This window comes from Onychomys torridus, chromosome 11 (genome assembly GCF_903995425.1).
Source record: "Onychomys torridus chromosome 11, mOncTor1.1, whole genome shotgun sequence".
NCBI lineage: Eukaryota > Metazoa > Chordata > Mammalia > Rodentia > Cricetidae > Onychomys > Onychomys torridus.
Window position 1 is genome coordinate 23,757,445 of NC_050453.1, and position 12,814 is coordinate 23,770,258.

Here is a 12,814-nt window from a genome sequence, read left to right on the forward strand (position 1 = left end):
AGAATGATGTGTAGCTGTTTTCTTTGTTTGGTAAACAGTGGACCCAGGGGAAATTGTTACAAACATTTTCCACAATTATATAAGGATTCCAGGATATTAGTAATATATGTACACACACACACACACACACACACACACACACACACACACACATACACCAGTCTGGCTAGTCAGTTGTTTATAGTGTATCTAGACTAGAGAACAAAGAAAACGAAGTTGCTGTTGTTTTTCAGACAGGGTCTCTTGTAGCCCAGGCTGGTCTTCAACTTTAATTTGCTATTTAGTCAGAACTGGTCTTGAACTTCTGATCCTCCTGCCTGGACCTTCCAAGTGCTGGGATTATAGGCATGTACCTCCATGCTTAGCATGAAGTTCTATGTATATTTGTAAAGGTGAATGAGAGTTGTGCTAGCTTATAAAGCACACTCCTTTAACGTTTTTACAAAACTTTATTATTATTTGTATGCATGTTTTGCCTGCATGGATGTCTGTGTACCACATGTGTGCCTGTTGCCCACAGAGCCAGAGGAGGAAATCAGATCCCCTGGCACAGAAGTTACAAATGGTTGTAAGCCTCCATGTGGGTGATCTGACCCATTTCTCCATCTCCAAAATGAATCCCCTTAGCAAGACTAGAGCCATTTTTGAGGGCCTGACCCCAATAACTTCGTCATGTGTTACAATATGTACCACTAAGCTGATAGCTTAGGAAGGTTCTTCATAAGAAGAACTCTCTGTTGGTCCTCACAAAAGGTCTGGGAATGGCACAGGGTGGGTAGAACGGTTTTATGAAATGCAAACCAAGCTTGCCAAAGGCGAGTAACCACCCTGGGGACACAGCTCGTGAGTGGCTGGCATGTTTTAGAATTCAGGTCTCCGGAAAGAAAGCTATTGCGTTTCCACCCACGTAAAAGCAGAGCCAGACACAGATTAGGACGTGGTACAAGCTCTCTGGGTAGTTTTTAATACATAACTGTGTCTATAAGCCTATTTCAGAGTTTTCCCCACTGTGCTACATGGGCCAATACCATAAAATCAAACCCGACAACTGAAACCAGCTAATGAGGAAGAAATGTGGGCAGGGAATGAGAGAAGAGGTGGAGATTCTTATGAGGACTAGAAAATGCAAGACAGAGGCTGCAGCGTCTGGAAATGTCAGTGTTTATTAAACATTTAAGGACATTTGGAGGTGGTAGGAGAAATGTACAGAATGTAGAAAAATCCTAACAATCCCCTGTGCCTGGGAGCGCAACCTCTTCCTTTCCTTCCTAGTCTCATTTGGTTTTCCTGTTTTCTGTCAGATAATTCATTTTTAAAGACATTTCTTAAAGCCCCCTAGTCCACCCCTGACCTGTGACGATCCATTTTTTTTTTTTTTTTCTCTTTCCCCAAATCTTGAGTCCCAGAGCAGTGCTCCAGTGTGGTCAGAGGGCATCAATCATGTAGCTGAGGTCTGAGGATCAGGGGCTCCACTGAGTGGGCTGGTTGGCTCTCCAGCCAAGACTTTGGGAGTGGGGAACTGCAAAAGCCACATGACGTCATTGGTCCTCAGTCATGGGGGCACGGGCTCAGGTAAACAAACAAAAACATGGATGAACAAATAAAAAATACTCGACAACCTAAATAAACCCTGATGGAGAGTCTGATCTGGATGATGTGGATTTGAGCCCAAAGACAAGAGTGTGGAGCTGGGCCACTGGAGGGCAGGAAAGGAGAGAGAGGGAGAGCGAGCCAGGGGATCAGCTGGGGTGGGGGAGGGGGAGGCTAAGTGGCCTGGAGTTGGGCAGAGGCTATCAAGGTCCTTTTCTTCTCGGTGCCTGAGGGACAGGCACCAAACACACAGCCCTTGGGGCAGGCGAGGAATAGGGTTAGTCCCTAGGCTCCTGGAAAGCCGAGGGGTAAAGGTGAAGGAGGAATCCAAGAACTTGGAAAGGAAGGTTGAAATGAAACTTTACATCTCATTGGGAGGTAAGGGCAGGGCAGGGCTGAGGAGCAAGAGGTAAACACCTAGACCTGGGAAAAGAGGAGTCTAGGTCCCCCTGCTCTGACAGGGCCTGGATGTGACGGTCACTTGTCCGAGTCCAGGCCCATCATGTTCTTGAGGGCGTTCTTGAGGCTGGTTCTACTGGGGGACTTGACTGCAGGCCGGAGCTCCGAGCTCTGCTCATCTTTTCGAAGCTCCATCTCGATGACCACCACCTGAGAGCCTTTGGAGGACTCCGTCGCAGACCCCCGACCCCCCGCCCGGCCCGCTAACCGCTATTTCTTATCCTTGCGAGAATCCCCCAGCCCTTTAGACTTCTTCTCACTGGCGGCTTTGGTGCTTCTGCTGTGGTCCAGCATGGCATACAGCACTGGCGTCTGCGGGGAGGGTTGCACACATCAGCCTCGGCCTTGACCTTGCCCACCCATCCCTCACTGATGTCCCCGGGTTCCCAGCGTTCTCCTCCCCGGCTTCATGTCTCGCTAACCTGCCGCCCGCGCTTCGAGGAGTCCTTAGAAGATTTGTGAAATTTCCCCTTCTCCATGGCACTGTGGAAAGAGAGGTTGCCGCAGGACTGGTCTCACTGGAACCCGCTCCCAGCGGACCGCACTTCCTCTTTTCACTGGCCCTCCCACCACTGAAGCAGTCTCGGGGATCCTGGATGGGAGGTGGGGAGTCAGGCTCCGCCCCTTACCTGAGCCTCCTCTGCAGGGCCGCCTGCCTGCGCAGCCAGCAGTACCGAACCAGGTAGAAGAGCAGCAGCAGCAGCAGCACCACCCCGAGGATGCCCCCGATCACGGCTCCCAACACCACCCCGTACCTAGTGGGCACTAGGAAGGGACGGAAAAGAAATAACGTGGGTTGAGGGGGAACAGAAGCCTGTTTCTGTGTTGCTTCGCACTACACCTGTTTCCAGGGGCTGGAAATGTGAAAATTCCAGCCAAGGCTGCCTTTTGCCTCCCTTCCCAGGTTTTTACGATTAGTTTATGTTATTTGGGGTGGGGTGGGGCAGGGCAGGGTCTCCCGTAGCCCAGGTTGGCCTTAAAGTAGTCTTTGGCTACTTGCTATGTAGCCAAAGATGTCCTTGAACTTCTGATCAATCTGCTTCCACCTCTGGAGTGCTAGGATTACAGTTAGAACCATCATGCCTGTCCCCGCCGCTCCCCACCCCCCACCACAGTTTTGCTATATATCCCAGGCTGGTCTTGAACTCACTGTGTGACCCAGGCAATCAACCCTCAGCCTCCTCAGAGCTGGGATTAAAGGTTTGCAGTACCACATCCAGATTAGTTGAGGCTATTTGCCCTTCCCCCAGTCTATCAGCCAGCCCTGATACCCTCCTTGAACTGCCTCCCAGACCGCTGTCCCTTGTCCCTTCTCACACCTTTTTCAAAGACATAGAGTGTGACCTGAGAAGTCTTGCCCACTATGTCGGGTGGGTTTTTGACATCACAAGTGAAAGTGCCGTTGTCGCTGTAGTCAAGGTTGTGTATGACAATGGAGCCATCCTTCCATCGAGGGTCCCCTACCCACTGGATGCGCTCTTTGAAGGTCCCCACTTCGTCGATGTAAGGTTGTCCTTTGGCATAGTGGAAGATCTATGAGGAATGAGGGAAATCATGTGATCTGAGAACCCGAGTGTGAAAAGCTGCCAAAACTCGGGGTAACAGATCTCGGCCTGTGAGAGGGAGGACAGTGCACACAGATACAGGCAAGGTCACAAAGATTGCTACCTACGCTGCAGTTGAATTTATGGCTCATAAATAGTTTCCCGTCAGCAGCCCAAGTTCTCTTTTCTGCTGTTTGAAGCCCCCTATCTGTTGTCTAACCCCAGGAGCCCCTCATGCACTCACCGAAATGGCATCTCGGCCCCCTTCAGGCTGGTAGCGCCAGGTAAAAGAGATGTCATCCGAGACCCATTCGCTGGACCAGAAGGAGCAGTGCAGGGTCACCTGGGAGCCCACAGCACCATAGACTTCCCTGTCCGTGTAAACCACAATGGCCAGGGCCGGGGACAGCACTGCAAACAGAGGGAAATGAGATGCACGTGGGCCCCGTGGGACAGAAAGAGGATATGAGGCCAGTCCGACATCCAGGGCTGGGTCACTGGCGAGGCCATAGCAAAGCACAAGTATTTTGACTCTGTCTGGACTAACCTGGTTGGTGAAAGTAAACGCTGCATCTGGTTACGGTCTCCACATAGAGACTATTCCTCAAGGCTATAGCCATTACCACCCTGAATGTATCCAGCCTTGCCTGATCTCAAAAGCTAGGCAGGCTCAGGTCTGCTTTGTGCTTGGATGGGGCGGCTTCTTCAGTGCACAAGAAACACATCAGTGCTTTTCTGTAGGATTCTAGAACGTGGGTTGTGTCCAACTCACTCTACCCTTTAGTCTCCTTTTCCTTCTCTTTCTTTCTCTCTCTCTCTCTCTCTCTCTCTCTCTCTTCCTTTCTTTCCTCTGAGGCACTCTTAACTATGTATCCCATAGCTCTCCTAGAACTTATTATTCTCCTGCCTCAGACTTCTGAGTGTTGGGATTGCAGGCTTGTGCCAATGGTTGACATTTAACTCTTTTTTTTTTTTTTTTTTCCAAGACAGGATTTCTCTGTGTAGCTCTGGCTGTCCTTGAACTCACCCTGTAGACCAGGTTGCCCTGGAACTCACAGAGATCCACCTGCTGCTGCTGGTGGGATTTAATCCAAATGCTAGGATTAAAGGTGTGCACCACCATGACCTGGCTTATTTGTTTTAAGACAGAATCTTACTATGTAGCCCTGGCTGTCCTGGAACTCAATATGTGGACCAGACTGGCTTAGGATTCAAAGAGATTCACCTGCTGCTGCCTCCTGAGTACTGGAATGTATGCCATGCATACATCCTTATAAACTGTTCAAGTAATACCAATAAAGCTAATGCCTCCTTTGACACTTATCTAACAACCAACTTCTTTCTGAATGTCTCCACCCACTCTGAACCATCATTACCAGTTAGTAAATATGCTTTTTCTATGTCTACAACTCAATATAAATGCCATAAACTCAAGATATAGCTGTACTTATAACAAATGATTAAATTTGTTTTGTAGAGCTCTTTAAAATATAATGTATGTACAATATATATTGCATTACGATCTACTTCTTTGTTTTGAATTAAGAATGTACGTCTCTGAGCTAGCTTTCCATGCTGACTCATAGACATCAGTCCTACTTTTAGCAGCTTTGTAGTATTTCAGAGTACAGCAAATTCAAATTCTTTCAAGAAGACAAAAGAAGAAGAAGGAGAAGGAGGAGGAGGAGGAGGAGGAGGAGGAGGAGGAGGAGAAGGAGAAGGAGAAGGAGAAGGAGAGAAGACTAGAGAACGTGAGTATTTTTCTTACTGGGCACAACTGTCCTGCCTGCCTGCTGCACCTCTGTTTGCCATTCCTTCCTCCTCCTGGGGAGCTAGGGAGAAAGGAGCTAGGCATAGAGTGAGACCCCAAGTCCAGCACTCAGGTGACTCTGCACGTGGACCTCTGTGGTTCAACCATCTTCCCTTTTCTCGGTCAAACTGGCCCAGTGCCACCCCATAACCCACCCACACAAGCAGAGTCATTCCAGGGAGACTATGTGTGTGGGCTGGCCCTGGATGGGGACAACTGTAGACTTTTCTGTTCTTTAGGAGGGGGCAACCAAACAAAGTCTCATTGTCTAAACAGTGCTGGAGGCTCATGCTACACCCACTCTCACCCTCATTGTCCTGAATCTCCCACCTCAGCATGCAATATCTTCTCTTTACCTCCTGGGAATTCTGCCTTAGAGCCTTCTTGGGAATCCCCAATATAACAAAGAAGGTTAGTTATTGGTTCTGGCTTCTATTCCTCCTGCTATATCATCAGTCTTTGCTCTTCTCCACTCTGCTCAGTGGTTCTATGGGTAGGGCCCAGCTCTTTTGTGCCCTTAGATTCCTTAGCCCCTCATTCCCTTTACCAAGGCTTTCTCCAACTTCCTGTCTTCACCATTGTCTTGGGGTACCACAGAATAGTCCACTATGAACCAGGAAAGTCTAACTTTTGGGTTTACAACCCAAAGAGTTGAACTTGACCAAGGAAAGACCCTTAGGTTTTCTAACTGCTCCTCTCCTCTGCTGCTCATCCCCTCTCCTTACTCCAGCTTGCCTACTGCTCGCACAGGATGCAAGGCAGTTTGGAAGGATCTACTTAATTAACTTTGCTTTGATGTTCTCTTGCTCACTCAACATCTGCCAGAGGTAAAGGGAAAGGCTGATCAATTTAAGGAAGATGGCTTTACTGGGACAAGATCCTAGGGTTCACTCACATGGATGAGAGGCCACCACAGAAACCCAATCTAAGAAGCTGAGACCACAGAGGGTGGGCTCATTCATTAGTTCATATTCCCTGACTTTTCTTTTCTGGGAAATTAAAGTTGGATAGCTCTTGCCCCACTTGGGAATGAATAGCGATCAGAACCCAGCATTTGATCCTGTTCTTTCCCATACCCCACCCCCCTGCTTCCTGGCAGGCTGTCCGCATGGATCTGAGGGCATCTGACTTCCAACCTGGGTGCTTAGGGAAGCTCTCTAAGATCTTTTACTGTGTCTTTTAAAGAAATACCTTCCCTGCTTCCTTTAAATGATATACACCTTCCCTCCCCACACCTCAACATAGCATGCCCTTCCTGCTCTTGCCTGCTGGTTTTTGCAGTGAAGAGTACAGTGGGGAAGGGAGCGGTCGCTGAGAGACCACCTGAATCTCGGGGTTCCAGGACTCAGTGCCTCCACTTACCCAAAGAAGAGAAGAGCAGGGCAGCCAGGATAGGGCTGGGGCTGGATGAGGGAGCCCCAGGAGCCATAGCTGGGGTAGGGGCTAGGGCCCAGAGCGTCTGTGGGGTAGAGAAAGTAGGGGTCAAGGAACTGAGAGGGGTTTTCTGGAACCCGCTTAAAATCCCCTGGATTCCCAGCATGAGGGGGCTGTCCTGAGCCAGTGACCAATTGCAGCCTGGCATGTGCAATTGAGAGGTGGTGGGGAGGGTGGCTGGGGGCATGGAGCAGAAGGGGCATTGTATACTCTGGGTGGAGGGGTGGGGGGATACATACCACCCCATACACAGAAAGCTTTGTGTATACTGACCTCCCCCTACCCTAGGCTGGAATGTTGGGGGGGTGAGGGAGAGGGACAGAAAGGGACACAGACACACTTCTCTGAGGAATAGATAAGCTGAGAAACCCAAATCCTAAAGGCCATGCAAAGGATTTCTTCTTCCCTCCTTGCCTGAGAGCCCTAGGACTTAGAGGCAGGTTTCTTTCAGAGAACTCCCAAATTAGGGTGTCCCTTGTTGTTCTGATTGCTATGGCAACATTGTAGCCAACTTGAGATGACAAAACCCTTTGGGAACAACTTTTTCCATCTCCCTGCATCCTAGGAGATCCTACCTAGATAGAAGCTTTTCTTTACCCAGAAACTTCCAGGAAGAAGCCCAGACCTCCCCTCTTTTGTTAGGAAATCCTTCACTGCCTCATGCTATGCTGCAGTTTAATGAGCAAAGGCACACATTGCCCTGTGTGCTGGCCATTTGGGAAGTATGAGAAGGCTGGTAGCAGAATGGTAGTTCAGTTCTTCCTGCAAGCTCAAAATCTAGTTTGAGGAGGCAGAGGGGAAAAACAGAAGACAAACTCCTCAACAGCCAATGAACAGAATGCTGGGAATGCCACACACACAACCAACCACGCCATCAGGAAGATTTGGTTCTACAAACAACCTGCACTTAATGCACAAAGTTCAGAGGAAAGAGCAGTCAGGTCTAGGAGTCTAGGAGGCAATGTCACATAGGGACCTTGAAGGAGAAGTGACATGTTGAAAAGGGGCCTGGGAGGGATGGTGGTCAGATGGAAGAGCAAAGAGCAGAGATGGAAGTAAGTCTGTGTGTGCGCGCGTGTGCGCATGTGTGTGCGTGTGTGTGTGTGTGTGTGTGTGTGTGTGTGTGTGTGTGTGAGTTTGTGAAGTCAGATTATGTACATCCATGTTTGATTTGATTTGGGGGATCTTGAAAGGATACAGCAGGAAACAAGTCTGAACAGAAAGTTTTGAAGGTCTCAAATGACAGACTAAAGGGGGTGGATTTAATTTCGTACACTGTAAACCTCTCCTGAAGAGTTGAATTAGGGCGTGGAGTTAGAGATGGGAAAAATCAGCTACAGTTTATACCTATCTTCCTAGCACTTGGGAAGTGGAAGCAGGAGGATCAGGAGTTCAAAGCTAGCCTGGGCTATAAGAGATCATTTCAATAAATCAACCAACCAACCAACCAACCAACCAACCAAAAATCAAGATGTTTGGGATTACATGACCATAGTTGAGAATTTTTTTTATGATTTATTTATTTTTATGCGTATAAGTGTTTGTCTGCATGTATATATGTGTTCCGTGCCTGGTTGTAGTTGGAGTTTTCCTGCCTGGCCCACAGTCAGGACAAATCTTTCTTACCCGCCAGGCCCATAGACGCTCAGACCCAACCAAGTAAACACACAGAAACTTACATTGTTTACAAACTGTATGGCCGTGGCAAGCTTCTTGTTATCTACTTCTTCTATCTTAAATTAACCCACTTCTATTATTCTATACTTTGCCACGTGGCTTGTGGCTTACTGGTGTCTTTACATGTTGCTTGTCATGGCAGCGGCTGGCAGTATATGTGCCCCAGCCTTCCACCTCCCAGAATTCTCTTCTCTCTTGTCTCGCCTATACTTCCTGCCTGGCCACTGGCCAAACAGCATTTTATTTGTACAGAGCGATATCCACAGCACCTGGTGATGGTAGGAACCAGAAAGGAGGCTCAGATCCCCTGGAACTGGAACGGTTGTGAGCAACCTGTGAGTGTTAGGAACTGAACCCAAGTCTTCCAGAAGAGCAGCAAGTGCGTTCACCTCAGGCCCCAGAGCCCAGGTTCATTGTTTGTTTGTTTTTTCAGAGGAGAACATGAAAGTAGTCCCTCCCCCGACTACCACAAATTATGCAGTTGAGCTGAGTTTTAAGACAAAGCTCGTAAGCAAAATCTTCTAGAGATATCCAGATTGCTGCCTCTTTTTCTTGCCTCCTTTTGGTCATCTGAAACGATTGTGCTTTTCATCGAAAATGTCTTCTCCTCAATCTCTTCCCCTTCATTTCTCTTACTTTGAATCATAGACCTTGCTTTATCCTGCTTATTATTTTTATTCTTTTCTTTTTGGTTTTTCGAGACAGGATTTCTCTGTGTAACAACTCTGGCTGTCTTGGAACTCCCTTTGTAGACCCAGGCTGGCCTCGAATTCACAGAGATCCACCTGCCTCTGCCTCCTCTGAGTGCTGGGATTAAAGGTGTGAGCTATCATTGCCCTGCATCTCAATTATTTTTATTTATTTTTTTATTTTTATTTTTTTGAGCTGAGGATCAAACTCAGGGCCTTGCGCTTGCTAGGCAAGTGCTCTACCACTGAGCTAAATCCCCAACCCTTGATTATTTTTAAAGAAACTGTATTGATAAAGAGTTTGGTTTGTTGGGCATTGGTGGTGCACCCCTTTAATCCTAGCATTCAGGAGGCAGAGGCAGTCAGATCTCTGTGAGTTTGAGGCTAGCCTTGGCCTACATAGTCAGTTCCAGGACAGCCAGGGCTATAAAGAGAGACCCTGTCTCAAACAATAACAACAAAAAAATTCAGGTTAATATTTGAAGTCTGAATTTCTTTTTTCTTTCTTTAGATATGTTTATTTTGCTGTATGTGTTTCACTGTTTTGCCTGCATGTATATATATGTACTCTATACCCTGGAACTGGAGTTATGTATAATTGTGAGCCATCATGTGGGTGTTGCAAACTGAACTTGGGTCCTCTGCAAAAGCAAGCACCCTTAACCACTGAGCCATCTCTTCGGCCCCACGGTCTGAATTTCAATGTGATTTATTTTCATCAGCTAAAGTGTAGGTTCTAGAGGTTGAGTGCAATAACCATTGTTTCAGATTGTTTGCTTAAGACACGGTCTACCCATATACTCCTGGCTGACCTGAACTCACTTTTTATTTTTGTTTTACAAGACAGGGTTTCTCTGTCCTGGAACTTGCTCTGTAGACCAGGCTGGTCTTGAACTTACAGAGATCCACCTGCCTCTGCCTCCTGAGTGCTGGGATTAAAGGCATGCACCACCACTTCCTGACTTGAACTCGCTATTTTGATCAGACTGGCCTGGAGCTTCTGGTGATCTGGTTTCTGCCTTCTGAGTGCTGGGATTACATGGCATCCACCAGCATGCTTAGCTTGGTCCTGCATATGAGACATTAAGTCAACAGTCTCTTAGAACCTTCATGCATCTCAAATCACAGTTCTTGTAAGTTTTGGGGTTAACACTAGATCTTGGTAATGGGATGCTAAATACAGACTTGATTATAAATAAACCCCATGGACAAAATCATCATTGTGAGCTAATGTTTATAGGATGCTCTAATCAGTATTCCCACTTAACTTTACCACTTTCCACTTTATTTACCCACTACTCTTATCTAGGCCTTGTTTTGTGGCCTTGTTTATTCTCTCTCCCTCTCTCTCTCCTCTTCCCCTCTCCTCCACTCCCCTCCCCCTCCAACATGCTATGGAGGCAGGGATGACCTTTGAATTCCTGATCCTCCTTTTTATAGGTCCTGAGTGCTGAGATTACAGGTGTGCACTACTGTGTCTGGTTTTATGCAGTACTGGAGCCAGGACTTTGTGAATACTAGTCAAGCATTCTACCAACTGAGCTACATCCCCAGTTTACTGCTTTCTGCGTTTGTTTCTTTATTGACCTTGCTAAGGCTGTATGTTTCTTCAGGTCAACAGATCGGTGCATTCTTGTATCTTTGAATCTCCCACAGATTGGCAAAAAGTCAATTGTACATATATGTTAAATGAAATTCTTATAGAAGACTTAAATGATGGGGCTGGAGGGATGCTCAGCAGTTAAGAACACTGACTGCTCTTCCAGAGGATGGAGATTGATTCCCAGCATCCCCATGGCAGCTCACAGGTCTGTAACTCCAGTTCCAGAGGTTCTGGTTCCCTCTTCAGGCCCCCTGGAGCCCCAAGCACACATGTGGTACACAGATATACAAGCAAGTAAAACACCCAGATCCCTTAAAAAAATAACAAACAAACAAACAAAAACCAGAACTAAGGTAAAGAGGCATTCATTACATTTTATTGTTGTTTTTGTTTTTGAGGTACTGCTTATGTAGCCCAGGTTACCTGGAACTCAGTATGTAACTGAGGATGACCTTGAACTCCTGATCCTCCTGCTTCTGCTTCCTTAGTACTAGTACTGGGTTAGAGAGGGTTAGAGTTCAATATCAGAAACCTGTATTTACTAGAACAATTTTCTATTCACTAGCCTGTTTACTAAATTTTTTAAAGCTGTTTTTTGTTGTTTTCTTTTTTCCTGTTCACTCAATTTTTAAAAGCTGGGTTTTTGTTTGTTTTGCTTTTCCTGTCTCTGGAGGCTGGTCCCAAACTCATGACCCTCTTACTTCAGCCTCCTGGTGCTGGTACTACAGGCACCGCCACGCTCCCAGCATGAAACTTATTTTTTGAGGTATCCGGGCACTGAATTGTGTTGCAGCCGTCTTGAAGATCAATAAACATTACCAAAGAGATTCTTGCAGACTCTTGCACTGAATAGACGGTTGGACGAGAGAGCCTCTAAGGTCCCTTCCAGTCCCTAAAGTCTCCGAAAGTGCTTTCTTTGTCAAACGTTACAGAAATAATATTATTCATTTGATGCAGGGGGGAAAGCGAATTTGTGCTATTTAAATCCTGAAAGGAAAGAGGCAAGAGAGTGCTAAATATAAATGGGATCTGAATATTAATACAACCGAAAGAGATTTACAATAGAATAAGTTGCCCTGTTCCCTCCCCCCGCCCTTTATTCTTTCTCCCTCTGCCCGCCACCCCACAGCTCCCGGGGTCAGGAACTTTGGCATTCTAGTTCATTCCTTTCTCCCTTGCTCATTTTCTTTCCTCAGTTGAGAGCGCTCTGGGACTGATTTCTGTCTTTGGATTCCTCAAAACCGTTTATATACGGCACATATAAATCAAAGTGGGTTCTCCACGCCCCAGGTTCTTGTGGCTGTGGGTGTCACCCACATATCGCTGAAAAAGAAACAAGGGAGCCTTGTCTTGGGCGGGTGGGAGTTTGGTTCATGCAGCAGCTCTAGCCCTGGAACGGCCGGGCCTGCAGGAGGTGGCCAGACGTGGATCCGCGACCTTGAAAACAGCGGTGTAAGGCCCTGTGACAGCCCCGCCCCACACGCCCTAGTGTCCAAACTGGGGTTCAAGGTGCTCCTCTCGCTGGGGCTGTGCAGCTTGAAAACAGAGTGCTTGCCTGGATCTCTTTAGGGCTGCAGAGCCGCGAGGAAACACTAAGGAACCAGAGGAAGCCCAAAGTAGCTTTTTTCCTCGAGTGTCTCAGTCAGCTAGCTCGGAGATTTCTTAGGACAGCTTGGAAAGGACGGGGTTGAGGTGAGCTGCCGAAATCCTCGGCGGAGAAGCCGGGCGAAGTCGCTGTCCGGTCGGGGGAGCGGGACAAAATAAACACGCGGGGGGGAAAATGCACCAAGTACAATCACTTTGACAAACGACGCCAGAAACTAGCACGAGGGAGGAAAACCAAAGAACCGAGGAAAAATCACCATCCGCAAAGACCCGAGCCGCAAAACCCAGGCGAGGTTCCGGCCTAAAAAAAAAAAAAAAAAAAAAAAAAAAATCTAAGCTGTCACGTGACAGCCCCCCCCCCGCCGGCTCCTCTGCCAGAGGGAGGGGGTGCGGGGGATGGGGC

The 12,814-nt window shown here is 47.6% G+C and overlaps 1 protein-coding gene across 1 annotated transcript; it reads right to left on the bottom strand.

Annotated features, from left to right (window-relative positions):
* Positions 1 to 1,160: 1,160 nt before the first annotated feature.
* Mpz (myelin protein zero) lies at positions 1,161 to 6,832 on the bottom strand. Its single transcript, XM_036202568.1, is given in 6 exon segments — positions 1,161 to 2,361; positions 2,472 to 2,532; positions 2,679 to 2,814; positions 3,369 to 3,582; positions 3,838 to 4,004; positions 6,766 to 6,832. Coding segments are annotated over 6 exon segments (939 nt in total). The 3' UTR covers positions 1,161 to 2,067.
* Between the last annotated feature and the right edge of the window lie 5,982 nt (positions 6,833 to 12,814).